This window comes from Alexandromys fortis, unplaced genomic scaffold, assembly GCF_014885135.2.
Source record: "Alexandromys fortis isolate MF-2015 unplaced genomic scaffold, M_Fortis_MF-2015_v1.1 scaffold_31, whole genome shotgun sequence".
In the NCBI taxonomy this organism is placed as follows: Eukaryota; Metazoa; Chordata; class Mammalia; order Rodentia; family Cricetidae; genus Alexandromys; species Alexandromys fortis.
Genome location: NW_026067974.1, coordinates 100,944 through 128,920, shown reverse-complemented (window position 1 = coordinate 128,920; position 27,977 = coordinate 100,944). Strand labels below are relative to the sequence as shown.

At 50.1% G+C, this 27,977-nt stretch overlaps 1 protein-coding gene across 6 annotated transcripts; it reads right to left on the bottom strand.

The window, feature by feature from the left end:
• Positions 1-1,112: 1,112 nt before the first annotated feature.
• Positions 1,113-25,760, bottom strand: Septin4 (septin 4). 6 transcript variants are annotated; one of them, XM_050156978.1, is made up of 14 exons: positions 24,338-25,760; positions 23,681-23,725; positions 22,236-22,243; positions 8,654-8,950; positions 8,241-8,334; positions 7,761-7,847; positions 7,026-7,149; positions 2,776-2,910; positions 2,545-2,662; positions 2,353-2,454; positions 2,063-2,159; positions 1,814-1,976; positions 1,577-1,623; positions 1,113-1,326 (listed from the first exon to the last, which is right to left on the bottom strand). In XM_050156978.1, the coding sequence occupies exons 1-13, from the start codon at positions 25,758-25,760 to the stop codon at positions 1,605-1,607; spliced, it is 2,712 nt and encodes a 903-aa protein (XP_050012935.1). In that variant the 3' UTR covers positions 1,113-1,326; positions 1,577-1,604. The 6 variants fall into 6 exon arrangements, with proteins under 6 accessions (XP_050012935.1, XP_050012940.1, XP_050012938.1 ...); XM_050156983.1 differs by lacking the exons at positions 22,236-22,243; positions 23,681-23,725; positions 24,338-25,760 and adding an exon at positions 10,980-11,180 and having other exon boundaries at positions 1,577-1,676; XM_050156981.1 differs by lacking the exons at positions 8,654-8,950; positions 22,236-22,243; positions 23,681-23,725; positions 24,338-25,760 and adding an exon at positions 13,675-13,806 and having other exon boundaries at positions 1,577-1,676.
• Between the last annotated feature and the right edge of the window lie 2,217 nt (positions 25,761-27,977).

Here is a 27,977-nt window from a genome sequence, read left to right as displayed (position 1 = left end):
GTTTGTGGATCGCTGAAGCCTCGGAAAAGCAAAACTTGAAAGACCCTTCTAGAAGGCTAGGAATAAGCTCTCTCATTGGCGGCGCTGGCGTTTCCTCTTGCGTGTTTGGACAGGTTCTTATAACCTCTGATTTTTATCGGCAGCCAGACTTGAGATCCTCTGAGATCTATATTGGCCGCCAGTCTGACTGCGGTTTCCTAGTCCGTAAAAGGGGTGGAGACACCGGGAGCCAGCCTCAGGACGGAGGTGACCGCTGGAGGTCCCCGTGACGGTGCTACTACTAACCAAACAGAAATGGAAAGATTCCGATTCTCAGCAGACTGTCTGCATGGGTCTGAACACTTGGATATCAGGCTAGTGTTCTCACAGTTCTTAGTTTATGAAGTACTGACACTTTTAGTACGGTTAAAAGTCATAGGGAGCCGGGCGATGGTGGCGCACGCCTTTAATCCCAGCACTCGGGAGGCAGAGGCAGGCGGATCTCTGTGAGTTCGAGACCAGCCTGGTCTACAGAGCTAGTTCCAGGACAGGCTCCAAAGCCACAGAGAAACCCTGTCTCGAAATAACAACAACAACAACAACAAAGTTATAGGGAAACAGAAACCGCTCCTGAATTCACTGTTCCAGAACCAGGATCTGCAACCTAGGGAAAGCTTGATCCTGAACTCCTTGGGGGACGAGGATGTGTTTTTTCCGACCCAGCAATCTTTAATTGCAGGACCTTCCGCATTTGTTAAGTGCTCAACTAAAAGCTTCCTGGAATTTAGAGATTAATTCTGCATAGCTATCCAAATTGGAGGGGGGGGGGGCACAAGAAGTTGGAGGTTGCCTTGTAGTTAATAACCTTGTTTTCCCAAGAGCCGCTACAAAATGAAGGTATTGTATGTGGGAAACATGGAGGCCTGGCGCCCAGATAATGGAGGCAGAAGAGAAATGGTCGATAGAGCAAGCGGTATTGTAAGCAGAGTGAATGCTGTAAGGGAAGGGGAAACTCATCCCCTCTTTCCGTTTCCTACTAAAAACCAGAGACCAGGGTCATCCGCCTTTCAAACAGACTCATAGCAGCTTTGCTTCCAGGAGATGGTAAAGATACAGAGACGCCCAACACCGTGTATAGATTAAGGTTTATTTCCTCTGAGTCTCTGAGAAGTTGGCAGGGATATAAGGCGAAGTGGTCGTAGCTGCAGGGGCCTGAGCAGAGCTGGTGCCGGGAGGGGCTGGCGTGGGCAGGAAGAAGAGATTTAAATATTCCGGTCCAAAAGCCAGTTAGTGAGTCTCCTTCATCTGTCTTTGGATTTTGTGTAGCATCTCCTGCATCCGCCGCAGCTGAAACAGGCACATACATCAAAACAAGGTGTTTGACAGGGAGAGCCTTACTGTATTGGAGATGTGTCCCCAGATCCTAATCCCTTGAGTCTGGGACCTTGGTAGCCCTTATATATGACGCAAATGGCAGAACCACTCAGCATCCCACGTTTATACCAGAGCCAGGGGTCTTTCTCTCCCCAAGCCAAGGGCTACTGAGAATTATCGACCGGGACTTCCCAGGCTGACAGCCACAGCACGGTGCTCTCACCTCTTCATCTTTCTCTCGGATTAACTTCTCAGTTTCTGGATCTGTCCCTGGTGGGACAGCAGGGATAGGGAAGTCAGTACCACTCTCTCTTGTCAGTTTGCTGAAGGGAGGGGGAGAGGAGGGTAGTAAGGTTGGGGGAACCCCAGCACCAACTTGAGTGAAGCCTGGGGCCTGTAGAGTAATAAGGGGAGGACTTGGGGTTCCCCTGGCTAGCTCTGTCCTGGCTGCCGGTCATACTTGCGATTCCGTTCCTTTACTACTAGGCGGGTCATGCTCTGGATGCACTGGGCCCTGTAGTTCTCATAGTGTGTCTCACGGGTCACATCCTTCAGGTCCTGCATGTGGGTACGCACCAGCATTGTCCGCAACTTCACAAAGTCGCAGTGACCCGGGTTTTCCACTGTACAGCAAGGCTAGGAGTCAGTCCGGGTCACAGGTAAAGAAGGTAAGGGCAAGGATACTCTGGTCACAAGCTCAGAGCTTTACCTTCTACTATGCCCCAAGGGTAGAGCCGGCCCCGAACTCTCCGCCCTCTGGCTTCTACCACAGTGTTGCTGCCAATCACCGCAAATGGGATGCTTTCCTAAAAGAAGTTACGGTTGCCGGTCAGCATCTGTGTTCTCACCTGTCCTTTCTTTCCACTTGTATCTTCTGCTGTGCTCTAAGAAGACAGGGTCCTCTTCCACCCCAACAGTCTCTCCTTATATAGAATTCTACTCCCCTCTTCTGCCCAGCAGAAACAAGGTAAGAAAGGGGGTGCCCTAGGGTGGCCCAACCTTTAGGGCTTGGTCCTGTAATTTGAAGTCCTCATCCTCATCAGAATCACAGTCTGGGAACTGATAGATCTTGATTCCAAAGTGCTCAATCTCCTCCCGGATCTGACAAACAGATGAGGGGGTCCACAGTTCTGGGTACCCCATCTTTTCTAGAAGCCCACCTGACTCCCTCCCTCCGTCAGCTCCCCTCACTTTGCATTTCTTTCGGTCCACTTCAGGAGGCGTCAGTGTATCTGCCTTAGCCAAGATAGGCACAATGTTGACCCGCTGATGCAGGGCCTTCATGAATTCAACATCCAACGGCCGGAGCCTGGGGAACAGGAATCTGTGACCACCTGCTAGTGGTAGCCCTGCCTGCGGTGCTCTCGGCCTGTTCCCATAGCCGAACCCGGTGGTGCCAGGAGCCTCGGGCTCAGACCATACCCGTGGCCGAAGGGCGAGATGAAGTAGAGGCAGCAGTGCACCCGGTTGTCTTGGATGTTCTTGCGATTCAGGCCACTCTCATCTCGGAAATACTGCTCAAACTGCTGGTCGATGTATTCCGCTACAGGCTTCCAGCTGGGGCAAGGAGAGACAAGCAGAGAAACTGTGGGAGTGGGGGCTGCCTGGTGAACCCTGGCTTGAGCCCTGGTTCACTCTTTGTCTACTACTCTTTCGGGAAATGACCTGGGAGGGTGGGAGCAGTTCATATCTTTTTTTTTTTTTTTGAGTAGTTCATATCTTGACAGAAAATTAGACTGGTCACACAGGCAGTTCAATACATACTAGTTTGGTGGGAAAAGGGGGCTGAAGGGTGACCAGGCAAAGAAGTAAGAATCGCAAAGTGGCAGCAGGTGACTACCAGCTAGAAACCAGGGGTACCCTAAGTCAAGTTCACAGTCTGGCCTCAGAGCCTTTGCCTCTCCAAACCCCCTCGTCCTTACCCAAGACCCGGTTCTTCCATGCATGCTGCTTTGACGAGAGCAGCATGCACGGCTCTGCTGCACTCTGCAGCCATGTGTATCTCACTCCACACGGTCGCTACACTCTGCAGCCATGTGTATATCACCACACACGGTTGCTGCACTCTGCAGCCATGTGTATATCACTCCACACAGTCTCTACACTCTGCAGCCATGTGTATATCACCACACACGGTCTCTACACTCTGCAGCCATGTGTATATCACCACACACGGCCGCTACACTCTGCAGCCATGTGTATATCACTCCACACGGTCAACCACCACGAAGCCATGTTGAATCCATCAACTTTGAATCCAGAGATTTCATTTGTCCCACCAAACAATAACTGAGCTAAAGGAACACTGCCATCATGACACCATGGCACCTATTGTTACATGTGCTGTCACGCATGTTAAACTACAGCACACAGAGAGCTGATGAGAGAACTCGGCTGGTAAGAGTGCTTGCCACTCAAACCTAGTGACCTGTGTTCAGTGCCAGGATACAAACACACACCATGCACACCGACAGTAAGTTTATAAAAAGTACAGCACACAAATCGATATCAGTAATCACAACTGGCTATCACTTGATTCACTATACTTTATGCTTTCTACTTATAAGAAAAGTTTATTGTAGCTGGGCAGTGGTGGCGCATGCCTTTAATCCCAGCACTCGGGAGGCAGAGACAGAGGCAGGCAGATCTCTGTGAGTTCGAGGCCAGCCTGGTCTACAAGAGCTAGTTCCAGGACAGGTCCCAAAGCTACAGAGATAAACCCTGTCTTGAAAAGAGAGAGATGTTTATTGTAAAGCGATGGCTGTGTTATGCCGGTGGCAGCCTGGTCTGTCTTCTAGTCAGTCTATTGCCCTAGAGGGGCCGTGTCCAGCAGCTGATCTATGACATCTGGGCCTGTGTTAGTACACTCTGTGATGTTCATACAATGATGAAACAAAATGATGTGTTTCTCAGAATCTGTCTCCTCCCCAGGAGAGTGTCTGTGCTGACAACTTCAGTTTTCGGGTCTTTTGCTCCTCTGCCGTCTGTTTAATCCCCTTTGCCATGATACCGACACTTTGAGCTCAGCACTCTCGTTTTTAAATCTCCTAAATTAAATTTGAATCCTCTGAAAGACTTGCTCCAGATTATTCTTTATCGCTAGAGCCCCTGGCTCTGGAACTCCTAGCTCAGTGTCGGCAACTACACATGGCCGGACCCGCTCATTTTTCATGTGATGGACACAGCTTGTTACGAAATGGCTCTCTCTGCTCCCCCACTACCACCAGGCTGTATGCATCTCAGGGATGAAGGTCATTCATATTTGCTCTGCATCCCTTAAAATGTCCACCTTGTAGGTTAACTAAATTAGTATCTATGGATGTACACTATAAACAGGAAAGTACAATTATCTGGAACAATTATTCTTGCAAGGGAATTCTTACTGACATGGAAATTATTTATTAAAAGTAAAAGGAGGTAAGTTGATTGAAAGTGGTACCTGCTGGCTAGGCAGTAGTGGTGCACGCCTTTAATCCCAGCACTCGGGAGGCAGAGGCAGGCAGATCTCTGACTCTGAGGCCATCCTGGTTCCACATTCTAAGACTGTTATATAGAGAAACCTTGTCTCGGGAAACCAAAACAAACAAAAAAAAGTGGTACCTGCTACAGTAGAAACCAGGTACTAGTTGGGATTAGAATGTTGGGACATGCTGTCTGCTGAGATACACTGCTGGAATAGGAAGGGAAAGAGGATGGCAGCATAGCATCTCCTCAGTCCATCAGAAACATGGACAGAAACCACAAGCCCATGTACCACTAACTAGCACAGTGCTGTAGCAAGAATGTAAGAGATGGCCATCCAGTCAAGGCTTAGACAGAAGCTGATGATAAACCAGTTATCTGTGAGGATAGTCACATGTAGCAATAAGGCAGGTGATGAGGGCTTAGACATGTCTGTGAGACAGTGATCTAGAGTGAGCATCATGGGTATATAGCCTGTGTAGTCACAGGAGTCTGCACTCAGGAAGACTACGCTTGGTCTGATGTTGTTCTTGTCATATTGAAATTCTTGTAATTATGAACAAGGGGACCCACAAATCCTGTTGCTGGCCCTGAAGTTACTATTGCTAAAATGCATAGGCAGCCGGGCAGTGGTGGCTCATGCCTTTAATCCCAGCACTCGGGAGGCAGAGGCAGGCAGATCTCTGTGAGTTCGAAACCAGCCTAGTCTACAAGAGCTAGTGCCAGGACAGACTCCAAAGCCACAAAGAAACCCTGTCTCAAAAAACAAACAAACAAACAAACAAAAAATTGCATAGGCATAATTCACGGTTATTTTCAGATCAAACAGATGATGTGGAAATGGCTGGTCTTTGTTGTTTGGGTTTTTTTTTTTCTATTAGGAGATAATGTAACCAGTTTGCTCAGGATCATACAGTACTGAATGCCTATCAAGATTTGTGCTCTTGGTGCTACCGCCTACTTTCTCCATCAAGCGCACTGCCCCTTTCCCCTACCTGCCCCTGTTCTCTTATGTGTGATCATTACCTAAACAATCCTCCAGTTCATGAAAAAACAGGAGCTAAGGCGGGTGTGTATCCTGCCTGTGTCAAAGCCACCTTCCTTTTGCTAGATAGTCCAAAGGGTGCCTAAAGTTCCTTCTTTTTCTTCTTCTTTCCGCCCCTCCCTGTAACTCCTTCAAGTTTTTTGTTTGTTTGTTTGTTTTGAGGAAGTCAAGGGTAACACAGGTTGGCTACCTGGTTGGGACCAGCCTTGAGCTGGTCCTGCCTCCAGCTCCCAAGTCCTGAGATGGTAACAGTACACTGCTCTGCCACCTGGCAATCCCTTTGCTATTCTTTTTTTTTTTTTTAAGATTTATTTAGTTATTTATTATGTTTACAACATTCTGCCTCCATGTATGCCCACACACCAGAAGAGGGTGCCAGATCTCATTACAGATGGTTGTGAGCCACCATGTGGTTGCTGGGAATTGAACTCACGACCTCTGGAAGAGCAGCCAGTGCTCTTAACCACTGAGCCATGTCTCCAGCCCACCTTTGCTATTCTTTCCCTTTGCTCTTTTGCTTTTCTTTCCTTCACACCTCCCTCCATTTCCCCATAAACAAGATTTGTTTGCAGCATCTAAAGTAATTGCCGAGGAAAGGAAAGAAAGGAGGAATGGTGGTGTTTATGTTGGGCCTAGACATTTGTATGGATGTCTGCTCCTCTGAGGCTTTTCACGCTATGTCCTTACAAACATCATGGAACTCTATGCCACAACTAGGAAGACCATGAAGACCCATCTGTCTGGGGCTGAGCGCAGTAGTGCATGCTTGCAGTCCCAACACTTGAGAGGTCGATGCAAGAGAAGCATTGAGTTCAAGGCTAGCTTGAGTTACATAGTGAGTCCCAGGCTATACAACAAGAAACACTGTCAAAAAAAAAATCTAATCTCAGCACTTGGGAGGCAGACCTCTGAGGTTATGGCCAGCCTAGCCTACACAGTATGTCTGGCTCAAAAATAAATAAATAAGACCATCCATTCCAATTCTTTCTCTCTCACTTACAGAAGAGACAGCTGTCCAGTTAAAGGAATCCGGCTGTCCAGTAGGGTCACAGACCTCTCCCTCCTGGCAAATAGAACTCTGTCTGTGACCGAGTGTGACCTGTGTAGATGCATGCGGTAAGTGGGTGGGACAGGATCAGCTGGGGCTGTACTTGGTCAGACATACCACTCTGTGTTGTTGACTGCATCCCCAAAACCGGGAGTGTCCACAATGGTGAGCCGCAGCCTCACGCCCTTCTCTTCTATGTCCACTGCGTGCTTAGTTATCTCCACGGTTTGCATGATCCGCTCTGGAGAAGAGGGAAACTGAGGCAAGGACAAGGGCATGGACCTGCCCAGCCAAAACAACCTGCCCACCCCAGCTAGCGTTCCCGCCCAGACTGCCTTCCTTTCCACCCCCAGGCGCCTGAAGGCCTGTTCCCTGGGAACCAGCAAAAAACACATTTCCCAACACAGGAAATGCCGGTGGCTGTTGGCTCTGGCCCCAGCCTCTTCTCTGCTCCCGGCTTTTTTCTTGGATTCCTGGAATCCTTTAGGGGTCAGACATTCATTCAGAGATCAGGATTCTGGTCCCTGCCCTGCTTCCATCACCCAAATCTTTTTTCCCCCCTGAGACAGGGTAGCCTTGACTGGCCTAGAACTCTCTCTCTGTAGATCAGGCTGGCCTCAAACTCATAATGATCCGCGTGCCACGGCCTCCCGGGCACCATGATTGACGGCGTGGAGCACCACCCCCAGCACAGCACCCAGATCTTTAGAGAGCTGGCTGGTGAACTGCCAGGTCAGATACGTCTATGCAAAGAAGCCACACTGCTCTCTAGGAAGCAAGGCTTCCAGCATGCCAGGGAGGGCCCCATCTCCAGCACCTGTGGGGTTTTCAGCTTCCCTTCTCTTGCCTTACCTTCGGCACCTAGGAGTTTCCGATCCCTGTACAGGTCAGTGAGGAAGAGGCTGTTGACAAGAGTGGATTTGCCCAGGCCAGATTCTCCTGATGGGACAGAAGACAGAGGCATCAAGTCAGAAGGGTAAGGCCCAGCCGATCAAGATCTGGGGCGAACTGTTGTCTTGTCAATGGGAGAGATCAACTAAAGCACAGTATTTCAGGACTGGGAGGAAGTGTGTACAGCTATCACAGTGAGTGAAGTCGAGAGACTGCCCACGGTAGCAAGGGAAGGCAACACTAGAAAGCTGTCAGCCAGATGCATCGCTCCCAATCCCCTCTCCCCCCAAATCTGCACACCTTGCCCATACTTTGCATGAGTTTACAGAAAAGGGCGCAGCCAGTTGCGGCTCGCCCCTTCTCTCCCTGTGTGCTCTTCAGACACACACATAAGTTCCTCCTGAAACACCCCTTGCCTGGCCCAGCCTTGCCCCTTCCTACCTGCCACCATGAGTGTGAAGTCAAAGCCTTTCTTCACTGACTTCCTATGGACTTGATTGGGGAGGGTTGCAAAGCCCACATACTCCTTGTCATCCTGGTAGACAGGAAGATAAAATGCACAGGGTTAGAAGCAGCTCCCATGCCCAGCCTTCCTCATCTCTTCCGGGTCTATGCCCTATCCTTTGAGCTTCCAGCTGAGGCCACAAGCCAGTCGGTCTCTGCTGTGACTTCGAGTATGCAATGCCTTCAAGGCAGAAGCCTTAGAGGTGGGGCTGATCCTGGACAGACGGCCCTACAGACATATTTGATGCTTGTGCGCAGACCCACACACCTACCCCAGGCTCTCTTTGTGCCCCCTCTGGGTCTTTCTGCACCCACCCACTAAATGGCATAGGCAGGGCTGGAGTCTCTACCTCAGAGGAATCGTAGGGATCAAGCTTGCCCCATGGGCTGCGGGGCCTGGAAGAAGGGCTGAGAGGGGCTGGGGCACAGATGTACTGCTGGCTCTCAGAGGGCTCAGGCCACAAAGTGGCTCTATATTCCAGGTCATCATCACAGAGCTCTGGGCTCCGGGGCCTTGGCTCCAAAATTTGGGGCCTGGACACCCTGGTCTTGGCCTCCGATGGGTGGCAGGGCTCGCTTCCTGGGAAATCCTTCACGAACTTGCTCAGTTCGGCATCATCACTGCTGTCCTCCAGGAACCGCTTGATCTGGGGGTGCGGGTGAGGAGGTGGGGAGTGACAGGAGGGAGCAGGATGGGAAGATTGAGGCACGGCAGAAGGTGAAAAGGGAAGAAGGAAAGTACTGTGGTTAGAAGGGAGAGAGACAGCAGCCAAGCCAGAGGAAGTGCTCACGCCTATTCCCCCCCCCCCCCACCTACCTGCTCACTAGCCTCCCCAAGCCCAGAGATGGGAAAGAGCCTCAGAGTCCAGCCTACAAAGCCCTGTCCTAGCAGCTTATCACGGATGCTGCCATTTCTGGAGGTCTGCCTTAGCCAGGGGCCCACGGCTGTCCCAAAGAAAGGCAAAGGAATCAAACTGAATGAGAGCCGGGGAGGAGCAGGGGCCTAAGACCTGAGTGTGTCGCTCAAGAGGAGCGTAGTATCAGGAAGGGGCATGGACATTGGCAGGCAGAGTGGAGAAAGGGGTCTTTATCCTCCAGGCAAGTAAAACGCCAGGCCAGCAGCGGGTTCAGTGTCTCTGTCACTGCTGGTCAGGGATCTGGGGCCTAGGTGCATATTCTACTACCGGGGCTTGTTTTCCAGGCTTGCTGTCTAAGACTTAGGGTCACTGACCCTACTCTTAAATCTAAGTGCTGATCGGCACCCAAATTTGACTCTAAACCCCAGAATCAGAGAGTAACCATTTTCCCCAGGGAATGCTAAATATGAAGCCAGCCAGGTAAGAGAGGATAGGAAAACACTGAAAAGCTTCGGGAAGGTTAAAATGTGACAGGACTCCCTGCTTCAAAATGAACCATAGACTGGGAGGGACCCCTTAGTTGCCTCTTTGCCCATTTTCCATGAATGCAGCAATACGGGAAGGTTACAGCCTCATCAATGCCCCGCAGATTTGGGGTGCTGATAGAATGGGCAGACCTCTCTGCAGAAGCCCATTCCACCATCATCATGGAAGATGAATGGTTTCCCCGACTCTTGCCCTTAGTCCCCCTGAACTAAGCTTCCCAAGTGTTTCCCCTCTCCTTTTGGGGTCAGCATTCTTTGTGGGGTGCCTGGCAGTGCTGGGCTCATCTCTGCCTCACAACACCCACGTGCCACCCCCAGACAATGGACAATGCAGAAGCTGAGTCACCCTCTGGGGGTTGGCCAAGCCAGTGGGGCTACCCTGGACCACTGTGAAGTCTCAGCCAGAGGAGAGATAAGATGGCCACAGTCTTCTTGCAGAGCCCCATTTTACGGAGGTCAGACGTGAGAGAGACAGACATGCACACCGCCAGGTTTTTGCTAAGAAGAGATAGAGAAAGGGAGGTTGGGGGAAATGTCCGGTCTGACTCAGGTTCCTACACCTGCTGATCACCAAGTCTTCGGGGTTGGCTTGGGCATGAGGGAGGGAACTGGAACTAGCTTGTGAGCCTTAGTGCCCCCAAGAGGCTGTGCAGAGCCAAGCCGTCTCTAAAGGCTTCTCTCACCCATTATATCCGAGGTCCAATGAGGTGACCATACAGCCCAGTTCATCCTTGTTGGTCTAGCATAAGGACTAATTGTTGCCCCTTTCACTCTCAAGAGCGGCCCAGCTCAGCCTAGTTAATTATGCCGCAGCACAGAAAGGACGGAGCAGGTCTCGTTGTGTGGCAGCTAACGAGTCTGGGGAATTCCAGAAAATCTCCCAGCACCAGCCCTCAGTGACCCAGAAGTCGATCTGGGGGTCCTGCTAAGCATTTGAGAAAGGACTGTGCTCTCTCAGGGACACAGAACAGAAGGACAGCAAGGGAGGAAGATGGGGACGCAGTGATGGAAAACCCAAGCCCGCAGTCTTCCAGCAGAGCTACCAGGATCCTGGCCCACCATCTTCCCTGCCAGACCTGATTTTACATCAGCATGGGAGAAGCTAAAGGGCTCCAGACAAGGAGCTTAAGACACTAGGATCTTTGTCCGTCTGTCTATCTACCTTCCCCGGCTTTGCCAGGGACCAAACCATTTTCCAACTCTGAGCTCCTATGCCAGTCAAGGCCAAGTGGAAGACCAGTTAGGTCTACCCATCTCCCCAAGCACCATCTTACCCCGGCTTCAGTCCCATCCTCAGAGACAGAGTTCCCTTGCCATCCCAGTGAATGGTCCATGCCCCACACTTCAGACCCCTGTCAGCAAGCTCTGGGTCTAACTGAGTCTCCAGGCAAAGGTCCTCATACAGAAACAGCCTTGCCCTGATGCTCTTGTTGTCATCTGCCTTCCTGGCTTCTTCCTCCCCCTTTTTCTTTGACCCTACTCTGTCTCTGGCAGGGGCCAAAAAAGCCTGTGGAATGTTCTTCTCCACCCCCTCTTCCCCTCCCCTTTCCTGGGCTCCCACCCTCCAAGGACAGCTCAGCTGCAGCAGGATCACAGGATTCCTCTGCAGTCCCCTCCTCCTCTGATTGGCTGTCCCATGATGCCTGCCTGCTTCCTATCCTGGTGGGCACAGCACCCAACCTCCCAACGAGCTTGATCCAATTAGCCTCTCTGTTAACCCCTAAGGACACTGGAGCCTGCCTGAGGACTAGGAGGTATCCTAAGGTGACCTAACCCATCAGGACTTGGGGACAACCATCCAAGGAACCTATCTCCAAAGATTCCAATCCCTTAAACCTCTCTTACCTTCACTTGAAGCAACACAAAAGGGGGCGGGGGGATGCACAATAATCCCTTGAGTACAGGTTCTCTGGGAATGGTCCCACACTTCTTCCCAAGTGTCCCTTTGTTTTCCCTACCAGAAGAAGCTGTTGTCCCACTGTCCAGAAAAACTGCCACCAGATTTCTCTGCAGGAACCCCAGCCACAAAGGAATCTTTGCTCCATGGACTGCAGCCATCCAAAGATACATGCCCTCTGGACTCGTGAATACCTAACCTACGACCTCATCTAGTCCACAGAATCTCTAGGATGCTTGGTATCTGCGGAACATGGGTTCAAATCAAAGGAGACTGAAATCCCAGAGGCTTCAGAGTTGCCATTTACATAGAAGAGCAATTGGGGTCTTAGCAGGGAGGTACAGATAGAGCATTCCACTGGGAGTTCGGAGCAGAGATTCCCTCTGCAAGCCTGAATAGTGCCCCAGTTTTAGGGCTTGAATCTTCTTGCCTTTTTTTTTTTTTTTTTGCCCCCAAGACTGCTCGGAAATGGAAGGACTCCCAGGTAACAAATACGTCCAGCAAATTTGAAGATGGGGTGAGGGGTGGAGATCTCAAGTCGCAGAATAGTCATTAAAACTGTCCTGTCACTATTCTTTCCACTTCAGCTGGGGTCTCCCTGCTGATTTCCAAAGAAGTAAGGATACTGACCTCCACTGGCAAGATGCAACACAGTGAAGTGTGGCCTGACACGAACCAGTCATCCCAAGCACTTGGCTGGTAATGAGGGCAGAGGCCTGAGACTGGACATCTGGGTAGTGTTGGGGTTTCTTTAGTTAGGAAAGAGCAGGGTGGCCTTGGCCAAGCGGAAAGCCCAAAGACCTCAATTGAACTGAACTTAGTGTGTGGCAGAAAAGGCCCCCTGGTTCCTGCTGGGCTTAGCACTGGGGATAATCAGTGCTTCCCCAGGCTTCTGTCTTGGAACAATCAGCCTGTCCATCTCCCATGTGGGAAGAAGGTGGCGGACTAGGACAAAGACAAGCACTACTTGGCCTCTCCCAGGGACCCCTTTGGAGTAGGTCATAGGGTCACTAATACTTCCTGGCCAAAGCTTGGGTCTCTGCCTAGACACAGCTTGAGAGACAAGCGCCCAAAAGGTTGGCCTTTCTAGACCTGAGAGCTTCTGGTTCCACAGGGCCCAGAGTTCCCTTTTGGCAGCCGCTCCCAGCCAACATCCTGCCCTTTGGGCTGATCACCATTCGCCTCCTGCTGTAAACAGCTTGTGCCTCTCCATGCAGAAGGCCAAGTCTGGAAGAAGAGGATGGTGTGTGGCCTGGAAGCCCTGGCACCCATACACTGTGTTTCTGACAGGATCTGGTAACAACAGCAGAGGAGCTGGTATCCTCGGAGCCCAGGGTGAAAACTTTTATCTGGGGTTACAGCTTCTTTTCTCACAGGCAGGTGGCAGGAATGAGTCCCCCCCCCCCCACTCTACATCCCAGCCCCCACACACTGCAGAGAGACCTAGTTGCAGGGAGAAGGTAGATGGAGCACGAGGAATGTTTCCCAGTGTTCTGGGTTCTGGTCAGGGAGGCAAAGGGATACAGCTGGTCACGGCCCTGCACGATAGTGGACTGGGCTCTCTTCCTTTCTGAGGAAGGTTCAGGGGATGTGGATCATGTCTGTCACCATCTCAATTTCAGTGAGACTGGCAGTGTTTATGGATTTCCTCTATGTTTTCCTAAGGAAGTTGGTGCTGGTCTCTGCACCACGGGTAGGTGAACGAGGAAGGGTCATCCAGGTAACACAGCTGATTCCGACAAGGGCGGATACTTATCCCCCCCGCCCCCCCACCATCTTCGTCAGCGCTGTCCTCTCTAGCACCAGAGGCAGGCGCTTCCTACAGAACTGACCTATACCTTCTAGGACCTTGGGCAGCACGCTGGGGGTCGCGGCCGGCTCAAAGGAGCCCCTCTCAGAAGGAATAACTTGAGAGCGACGACGCGGCGCTCAGCGCCAGCAGTGCCTAGTCTGAACCCGGCGCCGGGGACAGTACCTCCCGCCCTGCCCAGCCAGGGCTGCAGCACCGTGCGTCCCCTCGGAGCCGCCCGGGAATGGCAGGCCCTGCGTTTCCTGCTGCCCGATCTCCTTACCATGGTTGCAGCCCGAGCCGGGCCGGCTCCGCCTGGACAGCGCCCCAGCAACCCGCGGTGGAAGCTGCGCGCCGACCTCTTTGCACCGCGGGCCCCCACTAGCCCAGCAGAGTGCGGTCCTCTGGTGGCGGGGTGGGGCGGGGCTGGTCGGGTCCGGGGCGGGGCCTGCACCTCTGCAGCCGCGGTGGGTGCCGGCGTTGAGCTCCTCCTGAAGCCCAGGGCTGCACAAGGCAGCTGTTTTTTCTAGAATGGTCTCTCCGGGGAGTGCTGCACCGTGGGAACTTGATTCAGTCCCCAAAGAAAAATAAACCACTCCACCTGGCATCCATGGAAGATGCTGCCTTTGCACAGGGAGGGCGCGTTGTGGCGAGAGTTGGAGAGAAAGCATTAGTTACCTCCGGAGATTCAGCAAGAAACATCCAAGTTAGTCGCTGCTCATACCCACACCACACCTTCTAAGAGGTAAATGTCAGACATTCCCCACCTCCACTCAAGCTGTGAAAGGACACAGGTTAGTGGCAGGCTCCTTTTTGTTCAAGATCCCAGATTAAAGATTAAAGAGGATTCGTTGCATAAATTATCCAGGGATCGGGCAGAATGGCTTTCAGAGGGAAGGGGAGCCTTGCCCGGAGCAAAACAGAGTGTGGACGGGCCTCTAGAAAAGCCAGCCAAGCATAACCCAGTGAAGCAGCCCTTCTTCCCCGACAGGCAGGCAGAACGGGGGTGAACCGATGCTGCAGCAGCTTTAGGAGCATTAGAAGGTCAGAAGGGTCAGAGCAGCATCTAGCCAAAGGGAGATGCTTAGGAATGGATTTCCTGAGTTAAGTAAGGTCTGAACCGGTCAGGCTCCTGTGGAAGTTTCCAGAAGCCTTCCTTATCCTGACGCCCAAAAGCCCTTCCCCAAGGGTAGGTTAACAGACTGGCCCCTGCCTCAATCTGCTTCAGACAAAGCTGAGCCCCTCAGCCATAACCCACTCCCAGTACTGGTGCCAACAGGCTGAGGAAAAGCCTTTCTAGTTAGGAGACTAGGCAACTCACTTCACCTCTCAAGGTCTCAGTTTCCACCCCAAAACATAAGGGGGGAAACTAGATGGTTTCTAAGTTTTTGACTGGTCCTTCTGGGTTCTCAAGGTGGACGTGGTGTTGAAGGAGAGTATGCAGTGCGCTTCTGTAGGCCTTAGAGCAGTGGTTCTCAACCTTCCCAACGCTATGACCCTTTAATACAGAGCCTCATGTTGTGGTGACCCCAACCGTAAGATTATTTTGCTAGTACAGGGAAGTGATAATACACTCAGGAGACAGAGGCAGGCGAATCTCTGAGTTTCAGGCCTGCCTGGTCTGCAGAGTGAGTTCCCAGGTCAGTCACGGTACACAGAGAAACCCTGTCTTACAAAACAAACAAAAAAATTCAGTACTTCATAACTGTAATTTTACTACTATTATGAATCATAATGTAAATATTTTTTGATATGCAACTCCAAAGGGGTCACGATCCACAGGTTGAGGACCACTGCCTTGGAGGACAGCAAGAACAATGGAGAACCGGGCGGTGGTGGCGCACACCTTCAATCCCAGAACTCAGGAGGCAGAGGTCAGCCTGGTCTACAGAGGGAGTTCCAAGACAGGCTCCAAAGCTACACAGAGAAACCCTGTCTTGAAACAAAACAAAACAAAAAATAATAAAGGGCAAGTCTGACCATGAAGAGACTGAGAAAGAGCCAAAGGGACATGATAGGGACCTGCGGCTCGGCTTCGCAGAGGGGCCCTCTGAAGATATAAATAGGTTCCTGACAAAGGCCTGAGGTAGACAGGAGATCTCAAGCTGCAGCCAGAAAAACAAAAACATAAAAGGGAAACCCCAGTGCTGTTTGAAGTCTCCTGATGCAGCAGCTGCTGCTGTAAGAGCTGAGTCTCAACCTTAGGCCACACACAGCCCCAGGCCACCAGCACACCTGTAAGATACCCGTCAGTCTTTCTGGTCATGTGGGTAGGAGTGTGTGCGTGGGGGGGGATCTTTATCAAGGAAAGCAGACCTGGGACTGCAGAGAGGGTACGGCTCAGTCTACAAAGCACTTGTGGCGCAAGCGTGAAGACCTGAGTTCGACCAGAGTCCATAGAAAAGGCTGAGTGTGGTGGCAAACTGTAATCCTAACACAGGTGGACCTCTGGAGCTCACTGGCCAGTCAGCCTAGCCTAACTGGTAAGTTCCAGGTCTCAGTGAGAGATCTTGTCTGGAAAAATAATGACAATGACAGAGTGGATGGCTGTCCTGAGGGACGACACCTAAGGCAAATTCTAGCCTGGCTTCTGCCGGTACACACGCATATGTATAAACACATCTAAAAAGGGGGAGGGAGTGGCAGGCCTCCCCCAAGTCTTGTTTTCCTTTATTATCAAATCCACCAGACTCTAGCCCTAATCCACTCTTAAGTGTGAACTCTCTCATCTTTAATAAATAAATAATAATAATAATTTTAAAAAAAAAGTGTGAACTCTCTCAAAAGGCAGCTCAGCTAACTTACCTTCGGCTACGGCTGGACCTGCAGCTTAGGCTCCAGAGCCCTAAATGTCTTGAGACATATTGGTGCCAGCTTGGGTCTAAGGCCCAAGAGAAGCCTTAGACCATAAAACTCAGATCCAAGCCAAGAAGCATGGGTCTTGATGGCACACATTCCCTTTCTCACTATGGCACTTTAACATAGGGGGTGAGTTAACAGCTGAAGGCAGGCTAAGCCATTCCGCTCCCGCAAGCCTGTATGCCAACCCTGTAGCTTTCAAAGGACTCTGTGAGAACGTGGCCTCAGCATACTTCCCTTGATCTTCCTGGCCCTCTGTTTCTCTCACTGAAGGAAAATGGATCCTCCCCACAATTTCTAGCTTTTTCTCTGTATTGATCAGGGCCAGATCCATGTGTGGTCAGCAACATAGCCCGGATCCAGCTGCTCTTGCATAAAGCACCCCCAGGAGTCAGATGGCTTGGCCAACCTTGCCTTAACACCATACAGCTCACAGAACTCCCTAGAAAACAGCCAGAGGGGTGAGCAGCATCGGCACCCTTGACCAGAGTACAGTTTCCTGGGCACCGCTAGCATGGAGAGCCAAACATTGGGGGAGGGGGAACACACAGACACGTAGCTCAGCACAGAGGACCACTTCACTCCCCGAGAAGCTCAAACCAGCAAGTACAGCTCTAGCCTGCTCCCCCAAGTCCTCTACAGAAAACGTCTCTTCTACCCATTCATGAATGCAGGTTGCACATGGCACAGCAGCTTAGTAAGGCTGTGTGGGGGCCAAGCTAGAACCTAAGGTCAGGTCCAGGATAAAGAATGATGACCACAGGAAGTCAGGGTTTCAGATCTATGTGATAAGCAAAGGCCACTACTGCCTCTCAGCAGCTGTTTCCCATGCGTGGTCCAAGATCTAATCGTGTCTCCCTTCCACCACAAATGAATGACTTACTGATGATATTATAGCCAGGAGCTCTGGGGGCACCAAAGAGCTGGAGTGTGTGTGTGTCTTTCAAGGAAACCTCAGTAGGTCTGTAAAGAACACTTAACACTTAACACCTTAAGCCCACCTACCAGACCAGCCACTGCCTCGCGTTCCTGGGGCAGGCCTGAGATGTGGGTGGCAAGGTTGGGATCATTTTGTTTCTTGGTACCTGTTATGTGGCTCCACGCAGAGAGCAGCTCTGACGTTAGCAAGGTGCTCGAAGCCAACCATTTCAACAAGGTAAGAATTTCCAGCTCCCGCTCAGCGCCCAGGAGTTCCAAGTGGGAAGGGCCTTGCATGCCTTCTGATGTCATTGCTTTCTGAATGGTCTGACCCTTCCAAGAGGCCCTTTCTGTCTCCCTTGCCTCTTTAAATACCTCCCATGGTCCTGAGGTCACTGACTCTACTGCCCTGTGGTCTTTAGGAACTAATTTACCAAGGTTTTTGTCATACTGAGACAAGGTATTCCTCCCACCCTGGTTTTTCCTAAATGTTTTAGTGCTATTAGATTGGCTGACTCCGTTCATTAGACCTTGTTTGTCCTTGCATGGCCACACCCTTTCAAGTGACCTGCAGGTGTGGTGTACCAAACTCTCCCAAATTAAGCAAAAGCCCCTTAGGGGCTTGAGGAGGGTGTCTTCTGTTGCAACCTCTGCTGACTTCTATCCAGGGACCAGAGAAGATGTGTTGTGATGGTAACCCAGGGCCCTGCCCCCGGGAGCTGGTCAATCAATACGGACTGACTAAAATAATGCATGAATTAGTTTTCCATTCTGATTTTAGTGCCCAGACAGGCCTTGAGGCTCTATACGTCATTGACCCATCACTTGTCCTTCATTCTGTCTGCTCTCCAGCACAGGCGACCTCTCAGCCTCATGCACAGACACGAATGTGCCCTCAGTAATACAACCCCCTTCACAGTTGTTGGCATCTCTAAAACGCCGAGAAGGTATTTTACAGGAAGATGCAGCCCCAGAAGTATGACTGTACCGCACAGTGGAATCTCAGAATGGGATGCTCCTTAATGTTCTCAGCTTTGACAAACAAAGCCCAGACGCTCAGTTCCTTCATCTGTGAAGTAGAGAAAAAGAGTCTACTCCACAGTTTGCTATAAATATTTAGTAACGTGATATGGTAAAAATCACTAAAGTGAATAGCAGCTATTATATCTGCAATTGAGGACATTATCAACACCCAGCCAGCTGCTGCCAACTGTGGCTATTTCAAATGTTTTCCCTCCAAAGGATTAGGATTGTCCATGTGTGGTGGTACAGAGAGATGGGAGAAGAGAATACTAGAGTAGTGCCTTAGAGTGACTTTGAGATACGCTGCAGCCACCCGTGGGAACAGCTTTTCAGGTCTTGGCCTTAGACCAACTAACCCAAATTCCCAAGAAAAGCTACTACAGACACTCTCTGGGTTTAGCTGACTTTGACAATGGTGGGTGTGCCAAGGGAGAGATCTGGCCTCTCCAGGCCCAGTCTTGGAGTTGGGGCTTCTCTCTGGAACTAAGAGGCGTTACTCACATTCTGTTCCCCTCCTCCAAGCCTTTGTCCAGCCTTGAGGAGCAGCTGTCTTGCTGCTCCCCTCCCAGCAGCTGAACCAAAGGCAGCTGAGCAGGGGGTGAAGGGATCTAGCCATTTCTGCTGCTCATGATCGTGGCCTTCTGGCTGAACAGCTGTCAGGGTGGCTTCTGGGTTAAAGATTTTTCTTCGTCTTTCAGGTAGTACTCTGCCCCTGAAGCCAATGTCCCTAACCTACGACCACTTTTTCCCCTTAACTAAAACCGCCACCTCAAACATGGCTAAAATATTCTAGCAGAAAGAACGGGCAGTGTAATCCAGTCAGGAAAGCGGTTAGCTCTTCAAGGCGCATTTATGGGAGTGGAGCGGTCTGGAGAGGTACCTCAATGGTTAAGAGCACTGACTGCTCTTCCAGAGGGCCCAGGCACAAATATGGTACACTGTCATACATCCAGGCAAAATACCATACACATAAGGAAACAAAAAAGAAAAAAACATGTATTAGGAAGTCCAAAACGTATGTGCCTGTGTGGGATTATTTTGACAACAAAAACTAAGAAGTTTAGCTTCGGTTCCACCATCAAAGCTAAGAAGGAATCACATTCTCCTGACCTCATTACAATAGGCTTAAGAGTCAGCTGCCTGGGTCTCAGGGTGAGCTGGGCTCCATCCCTCAACTCCTCATCTCCAGAGGTTAGCGGTGAGGTCAACCACTTAGTGGAAAAGCAGGACTTTTGGTAAAAAGCCCTATGAGCTGGGCAACCTAACCTGGATTAGCAAGTCATGGCCAGAAGTCCCCAGCTGTTCATCCCACGTCAGAGCTGGCCGCCCATGGCAGCTGAAAAGGAGCAAGGTGGCATCCGAGAGGGTAAGAAGCTGTGTGTGTGGAGGGGGGGGGGGTGTGCCAGGCTGCTGTATGAGCCCGCTGAGGTTTCCTGCCTCACTTTCATCCCCACTGCGCTACAATTTTAACGCTAGCCTCTATGCCGAGCAGGAGGAATGGGCAAGGTGAGGAAGTGAGTTCCCAGGATTCCTTTCAAGTAGTTTCCATTCTAGGTTTCTGTTTGCACCTTCGTGAAGGTAGACACTCCCGAGTTCCTGAGAGACTTGGGCTTTTCTTTGTAAACAGAATGCCTCAGAGAAGAACATCCCCAGGGTTCAGAAGTCACAGGAGTCTGACCACCTGTCCTTCAGGGCTCAAATGACGTATCACCCTGAAGACATTTCCAGTCTGCCTGGAGTACCCCTGGAGGCCTCCTCTGGTTCCTGCCCTCATTTCCAGAGTCAGTTTCTTGCATAATTGATAGACACAGCAGGGAGGAAGCCACCTCGTCTTCTGATAGCCTAAGAAGGCACTTACAGAGGCTAGCTAGTAAGGTGGGGATCCCGTAGACACTTGATCTTGGGGCTGGAATAGTCCTGTCCATCAGAGCCATTGCTGCCCCTCTGATTAAGAGCTGCATTCTTGCTGGGCGGTCTTGGCGCACGCCTTTAATCCCAGCACTCAGGAGGCAGAGGCAGGCTGATCTCTATGAGTTTGAGGCCAGCCTGGTCTACAGAGCGAGTTCCAGGACAGTTAGGGTTGTTAACCCTGTTTTGAAAAACAACAACAGCAGCAGCAACAAAAGCTGCATTATTTTCAGGAACTCCACAGGCCAGAGGAGAAGGCAGTTTCCCTGGCCCACTAAAGGCCTAACAGAACCTTCTTGTTGAGATTCTGCTAACAGACACACATTAGGATGTCCCCCTCGGTCTAGTCCAGTCTCCTCTGAGGAGACTCCACCTCTACCACCCCAATCCAAGGATGAGCTGCATGTCTCAACCCCACTCCTTAGACGAAAGGAGACGGACAGAGACATGGGCTGAATCTGGTGTTGTCTGTAGCTGGGGACCCAGAGGAGCTTACGAGGCTCAGTAACAAATAATGTCTTTCAAGAGCCAGCCCCTGGGGTCACGCCACTGGAGAATTCCTGCTGGGAATGGAATCTGGAACAGTTTCTATGGTCAGGCCATTCCCAAACCAGAGGAACCAGAGTCCTCACACAGCAGGACCAGAGAGTCTCCATCCTGTGCCTGCCTGAGAGTTGTGTAGCCCAAAAGGACAGGTTGAGAAAGCTGGCTTTTCATGGAGACTGCTTTGCCCAACTCTATCCAAACCTTCCTTCCAGAGAACTAGGGAAGACCGATGGCCCAGCTGCCTGAGGACCTTGTCTCCCCAGCTTCTGGGGAGCAGCTCTGCTGCTGAACAGGGCTGAAGTGCTGTAATTATCCAGACAGGGCAAGTGCTATTTTGGGAAGTCATTCTGCTGCCGAGGCTTTTGACTTCCTAAACTAAAGCTTGATGCACACAAAAAGGGGACAAGGCTGGGGGGATGGAAGGGAGCCTGCTCAAGTCAAAAGCATCAGATTTTGAATCAAAGAAAACAGTACCCCTTCCCAAAGGTATAAATTTGTATTATGCTATCTTCCTCTGACGTTGGAAAGGAGGGTGTAACTACCCTCTACTTACCTCCTCCCGATTCCCCATCTCCTAAGCCCCTCCAAGAGCATCCATTCCGCTGTCGATTGGGTATTTGAGCACAGCCTAGTGCGCAGTATTATTTTTTCCTGTCCATGCCTTATCTCCCCATTCGTGCAGTCAGTGTGTGTGTGTGTGTGTGTGTGTGTGTGTGTGTGTGTGTGTATTAGTGCCTAGTGAATGTCACACATCTGATTAGAAAACTGTCTATGGAATGAAGGAGCGGGCGGGACCAGAGGAAACAGAGAAGAGAGGGACTTATTGCTTTGCTTGGAGATAGTCTCTAAAAGTGGCTGCTCCCACCTACAGCTGAGATCAGGCCCAAGGCTGGATAAGAACTCATAGCAGAGGGGGTGGCAGCTGCATTCCTGGACACCTCCCCTTCAGCTGTTCTGTTATCTGAGCTCTTGCTGTCCCCACTCTTTTTCCATGTGAAGTCAACTGTTCCCCGTGGGTCAGGCAGCCATGGAGGAGACTTGGCTAGGCTTCGGGTAGGAAATAAATGTGGTCAAGGAAAGCATGGAGGCAGGAAGAGCTGTGGCCATCTTATCGAACTTGGGACGAGAAGAGCAAAATCACCGAAGGGGACAGCAAATGCAGCGCAAAATCAGGACGCTGCCAAATTTAGGACACAGGGCTGCCAAGAACGGAGCCCACTTCATGGTTCTCTGACTGGAGGACTCAAACACTGTGTAACCCAGAAAAGCGACCCCCTTCCGAAGTGCCCTAGGTAGGAGAGGGAAGAGCCAGATGGGGAATGACCTCGACCATAGCTGCCCCATTTCCCAAAGAGCCCTGGGCAAAAGCTCTATTCTTTCTCTTCAAAGCTACAACTTTAGCTCATCTAATACTTTGGTACAAATATCCCTGGGTGCAACACAGTGCCCTTTTGTGCACTCGACAGCCTACCCAGCCACATGCTGCAGTTCTGTCTCCTTCCACGCCCCCTTCCATTAGCTGACAGGAGTAGGAATTCCATGAGGGCTGGGGACCCTGGACTGTAAGTTACCTCCCAGAGGGATTCTTACCTCCTCATCTGTCATAACAAAGAAGTGGAAGCCAGGCATTTCCAGGGGGGGCAGCAAATGGAATTCAGAAAGTGTCAACATGAGGGGAAAAAGAGAGTGTTACTAAAGATGTCAGGTTGATGTGGGTATAACCCGGGCCCACGCCCCTTCCCGGGGTCCCAAATGTCCTGAACAGCAGTGGCACCCTGAGAGGGGCTTTACATCTAAAGCCGCTCACACTGGCCGGACCCTCCAAAGGGGAGGCGGAGTCAGGATTGCAGTGCATTCATAAGACTCTCTCCTCCCCAGGAACGCCATCCAGAGCCCGGCCTCTGTCCCATTAATAGCATAGGAGCTTATCAAGCCATAATTCTTTCTGATTCTTCTTTGAGACAGGGTTTCTCTATGAAATCGTCCTGGCTGTCCTGGAACTAGCTCTGTAGGCCAGGCTGGCCTTGAACTCACAGAGATCCACCTGCTTCTGCCTCCCTAGTGCTGGGATTAAAGATGCCACCACCACCACCTGACCTTGCCATGATTCTTACTGCAAGAGTCTCTGCTACCAAGATACACTTTTCCAAGTCTGATCCTCACTCCCACTCCCATGCCACCAGTGGCTGAGCATAAAAAGGAATAAAAGGACCTGAAGGATGCCAGTGGCTCCAGAGGTGAATGCAAGACCTACTGGTGTGGGGAGGGGAAGGGCGAGCAGAGTCGGAGATCCTCCCAGGGCAACAAGTGGAGACAGGATGTGAAGAGAGTTCTGAACCCTTGACCAATGCCACTGTGGACTCAGCAATGGGCAACGCTTCAAAGCGGGTAGTTTGTTTTGGTGACTTCTCTTTAAAACACATGACAGGGGATTGGAGAGGTGGCTCAGTTGTTAAGAGCACTGGCTGCTCTTGCAGAAGAACCAGATTCAATTCCCAGCACCCACATAGCAGCTCACAACTGTCTGTGACTCCAGTTCCAGCGGATCTGATGCCATCTTCTGGCCTTCATGGGCACAGAGCTACATGCAGGCAAAACACCCTATACACATCAATTAAATTAAATCTTAAAAGGGGTGACAGAAGCTGGGGGTGGTGGAACTTTGGAGGCAGGTAGATCTCTGTGTACATAAGGCCGGCCATCCTGGTCTACATAGCCAAGCCAAGTCCAGTCAAGGGTACATAACAAGATCTTGTCTCAAAAATGAACAACCTCTCCAACATATGATAGATGAGATTAAGTTTAAGGACCACAGGGCTTATGTTGTTCTCCTTCCTGGAACTGAGTTTTCATAAGAGCTCACTGTGGAAGATGAAAAGGGTTCACATTCCCAAAGGGCTGACTAATAAAGAACTGAAGGTCTAAACCCAAGTCACTTATTTTAAAAGACCCAGCGGTACAACAGACATGGAGGCCGCCCTCTCACCTGCCTTGCCACCCTCCAAACCCCCCACACAAGAAGGGGGAACACAGACCTTTCAGCCACCAGAGGATCCGGTTGTACGTCTCCTCAGAGACATCTGAAAGGAACAAAACCTTGCTTTTTCCTGTCCGTGGAATGTCATCACCCCTCCCTCCATTACCCAGGTCTCCACCAGAAAGTCCTCTTAGCCCCTGGCCTCTTCCAGAGGCTCTCCTCCCACCACTGTCCCTGTCCCATCTTTACATCCTCTCTGGGAACTTTAATGCTATCCCCCTCCAGGAAGCCCAAGCCCCAGCCCATGTGTTCCCTACCTACTCTACTTTAAAACCGGGACATTAACGCAGGGCTCTTATTGTTTTTAACAGCCCCTACTAGCCCACACCCCGCCTCAGTTCTTTATATACGCTCTGAGGCATCCACGTCTGACCCTGCCAGCCGTTCTACCTTCCATGGCAGAGTTAAGCGGCATTGACTGTTGGAGGTCGTGTTCAACTCCAGCTTTAACCACTTGCACTGATGTCACTAGCGTGGAGCTCAGAGAAGCTGGCAGCCAAGGCATGGAGTACTGAGCTCAAAAATAGAAGCAGCTTGGCAGTGGCAGGAAGGCAGCCTTGGGGCCCGGGATGACGAGGGGGTGCTTTCATGCCTATCCCAACGTCCCATTTCACTACGTGTGGGCTGCCCCCGGACCGCTTGCTGCTGCACGTACCCAGAAAGAAAGCATTGAAACCTTGAATGGGATGTTTGCTGGTGTGCTTCGGGGTCTTCGGCACGTCTAACAATGGGACTCGGTGTAAAGACTCCTTTGGTGACAGCGGCAGGCTTCCTCTTTCTCTCTGGAACATCAGGTCCTCACAGAAAAGGTTTGAGTCCATTTCAAAATAAGACTCTAACGGGTCTAGGGGAGGAGGGGACGTAGGTTCAAAATCAAATATTGATGGCTGGTTTGGGGGCGTTTCAACTTTAGGATTCAGTAAGGCCCACCATGAGCAACCAGGCCCATACCTAGGTAAGGACCTCGGGGGCAAAGGCCGAGGGGTCAACTCCAGTTCTGCATGGGTGGAGGGCTTTGGCGACAGATCTGTATACAGGGGAGATTTATAGTGTCCTTCAGATACTGCTCGAGTTGTCACACGATGAGGTGACTGTACTGACTGTTTTCCTGAGGAGATGGTCACCTTGCGTCCAACCTCACGGTCTCGGGTTGGAGACTTCACGGTGGGTTCTATTTCTGATATTAAAACCTTTGAGCAGGGCTTGGTCTCCACATAGACTGTACGATCTGAACGCAAAGGAACTCGGGGTGCCCCATCTAAATCTCTGAGGACAGAGAGTTTGAGGCCTGGTGATGCTTTCACGTTCTTTTGCTTAGGTTCTGAGAGAATTGAGCTGAGAGGAGCAACTTCTGATTCCTGGGGAGGGATCTTTCTAACGACTGTCTGGTGGTCACTGGTGCCACGAGTGCCATGCTCTGAGACATTTCTGGCAGATTTGACCTCAACAGTAGTCCTTCGGGAGGGCTCTGTTTGTATAGCTTCATCCTTTGGATAAGCTGAAACCCTACGGAGTACTTTAACCCCCTGGGGCTTCTGGACCTTGGAGGGTGGGTCCTCTTCCTTCTCACTTACAAAACTCAAGTGGCGGTATTTGGCATCAGAAGCCAAAGAGGAATGGTAGCCAACCTCAAGGCCTGGCTTGTTCTCGTATCTTCGGGTTGATTCTTCCCTCATTGGGCTGACATTCCGACACCCTCCTGAGAGATGGGAAGATAGTGTCTGCACTGACTGGTTCTTTCGATGAGGAGAGCGAGGGCGGGATGTCTCTGTTCTTGGTCGGGTCTCAGTTCCCCGTGAAGTGGAGACTGTAGAGGGGCCAGGCCCTGGCTGTGGGGACAGAGAGCGAGGATAGTCTGCCACTGAACAGTGAGTGGTGAGAGTTGCAGCTTCGGGTCTTCTCTGGGAAGGGCTCAAGGAGACAGCAGGACCTCGCTGGCTTGAGGAAACATAGCCATGGCCCCGCTGAGGAGTGGAGGTAGTCACCTCAGCCCCTCTGTGTGATGAAACCGCTACCTTGGACCCACTTTTATTTGTCTTCAACACATGATAGACTGTGGCCTTCTGGGTAGATGCCATGTTTTATCAGCTGGCTTGTTTTCAGGATCCTGATAGAACATGAGTATTTATCCTCACTGTTTTCAGGGCTGCTGTTCTGAGTGTCTTAAACAGTTCTTTACAATCTGCCTGATGATGTCACAAAGGAAGGAGCTTTCTACTAAACATCGTGTGTTGCAGTTACAATTCTTCTTAGAATATCAGTACACAGAAGGAAACTGAACCTGGCTGTGGACTTGACGCTCAATCTTTGGCCAAGGGCTTAAGAAAATCGGGATTTCCTTGTATACAGGGAAGGCTTTGGAATTTTCCTTATTCTCCCTGGCTTCTAGGAATTCTCAGGGACTCATCTAGAAATCAGTCAGAAGATCGTGTGAAGTCAGTCACTTGGGTCATCCTAACGAGGTACCTTTCGTGATGTATACAGTTACTCCAATTTTTTTTGAAACTGTTACAACTGAATTAAAAAACAAATAGCTCCCGCCTTATCCAAATTTCTTGAATAATGTTTGCTTGAGTCCAGGGTCAAAACCTAGGTTACTCAAATCATACGTTTTTATATTATTCAAGGAGCATGTAGTATCATATGTAAAGATCTGGAGTTAATTTGGTTTTGATCATAAATGACTGGACCTGATTCTTAGTTTCAGTCTGGAAACTACTGCCTGGCTCCTGAGCATCACACAATAAACATTAATGTTCCTTCTCACTAATAATCTTGTTAGCAATCAGATAATCATCCTCTCCTCTCTCTCTCTGTCACCCAGGCTGGGCTTGAACTCTTTCTGTAGGAATATACATATATATTATATATATTAGCTTTGGCGCCTGTTCTGGAATTCACTCTGTAGTCCAGGTTGGCCTCGAACTCACAGAGATTCACCTGCCTCTGCTTCCCAAGTGCTGGGATTAAAGGTGTGCATCACCACTGCCTGGCTGACCTTTTTGACCTTATACTTCTGATTTCCAGTACTCCTGCTTCTACCTCTCAAGGAGTGGGACTATAGGCATGTGCTACCACAGCCAGTTTATGCACTGTTGATCAGACAAGGCCTCGTGTATGTTAGGCAAGGTATCCACTAAGCTACATTCCAACTTTCTTTTAAAAATAAAAAAAAACCTCAATTGTTAAGCTATGTATATGTTCATGTGAGTGCTGGTGCCCCCAAAGCTAGAGGTGCTGGATCATTATGAGCCACCTGATGTGTGTGCTGGAAACAAACTCAAGCCCTCTGCAAGAACAGGATGCCTCTTAGCTGCTGAGTCATCTTCTCGGCCCCTTCCTCTTTTGAGACAGGTTCTCACTAAAAGGCCAGGTTGGCCTCAAACTTGCACTCCTCCCACCTCAGCTTCTCAGGCTGTAGGAGTTACAGGCGGGTTCACCTGCCTTCTCGATTTTTCTTACTCGAAGAGTGGTTTTCCCATTTCAATGACCATTGTGGATAAAAAAGAAATGGTTCCCCCCCCTTTTTTTACATTCTTTTTTGACATGGAAATGACCATGTACAACCTTCTATCACTGTCTCAAAGATCAGGTGATTTGAGACAAAATCGTACTGTGTTGCACAAGTGGCTCCTAACAAACAACCCTCCTGCCTCAGCTTCCTGAATGCTGGGATTACAGGTGTTGGGCCAAGACTGACTTACCTTCAGGTTTTTGTGCACTATATTGAAATTAATTAGATTTGTGATTAATTATAATGGCATTCTAATCTCTACAGGGACTTGAATTTAAAGTATTTCTAAGCTCTTTTTATTTCCCCAAATTAAAGGAGTTTGCAAGAATTATAAAGTTGAAATTAAGTAAAAGGAACACTTTCTTATTTTAATAAGTATTTTCTGCATTTACCATATGTGGACATTATAAAACTATATAAAGAGTCTGGTTATATCTACCAGAATATTACTACTAACATTATTTCATATGTCATAAACATGTTTCCCTGTTAGTCTATACCTATGATATGATTTTAAATGAATTCACTTAGAATTATTTCATAATTTTTAAACCAGTCTTTTACTCTTGGACATTTGTGTTTTTCCAATAACCTAACTCTGCAATAAACATCCTGTATATAGAACATCATCTTTGCGTCTCTCCTTAGAACAACAGTTCTTTCTGAACTGTTAGATATATTGATTTTATTTTGTGTATTTTGCCTGTTTGTATATATGCACCACATTCACCATGCCTGAAGAGGTCAAAGAAGCCACCTCACCCCTGGAACTGGAGTTAGG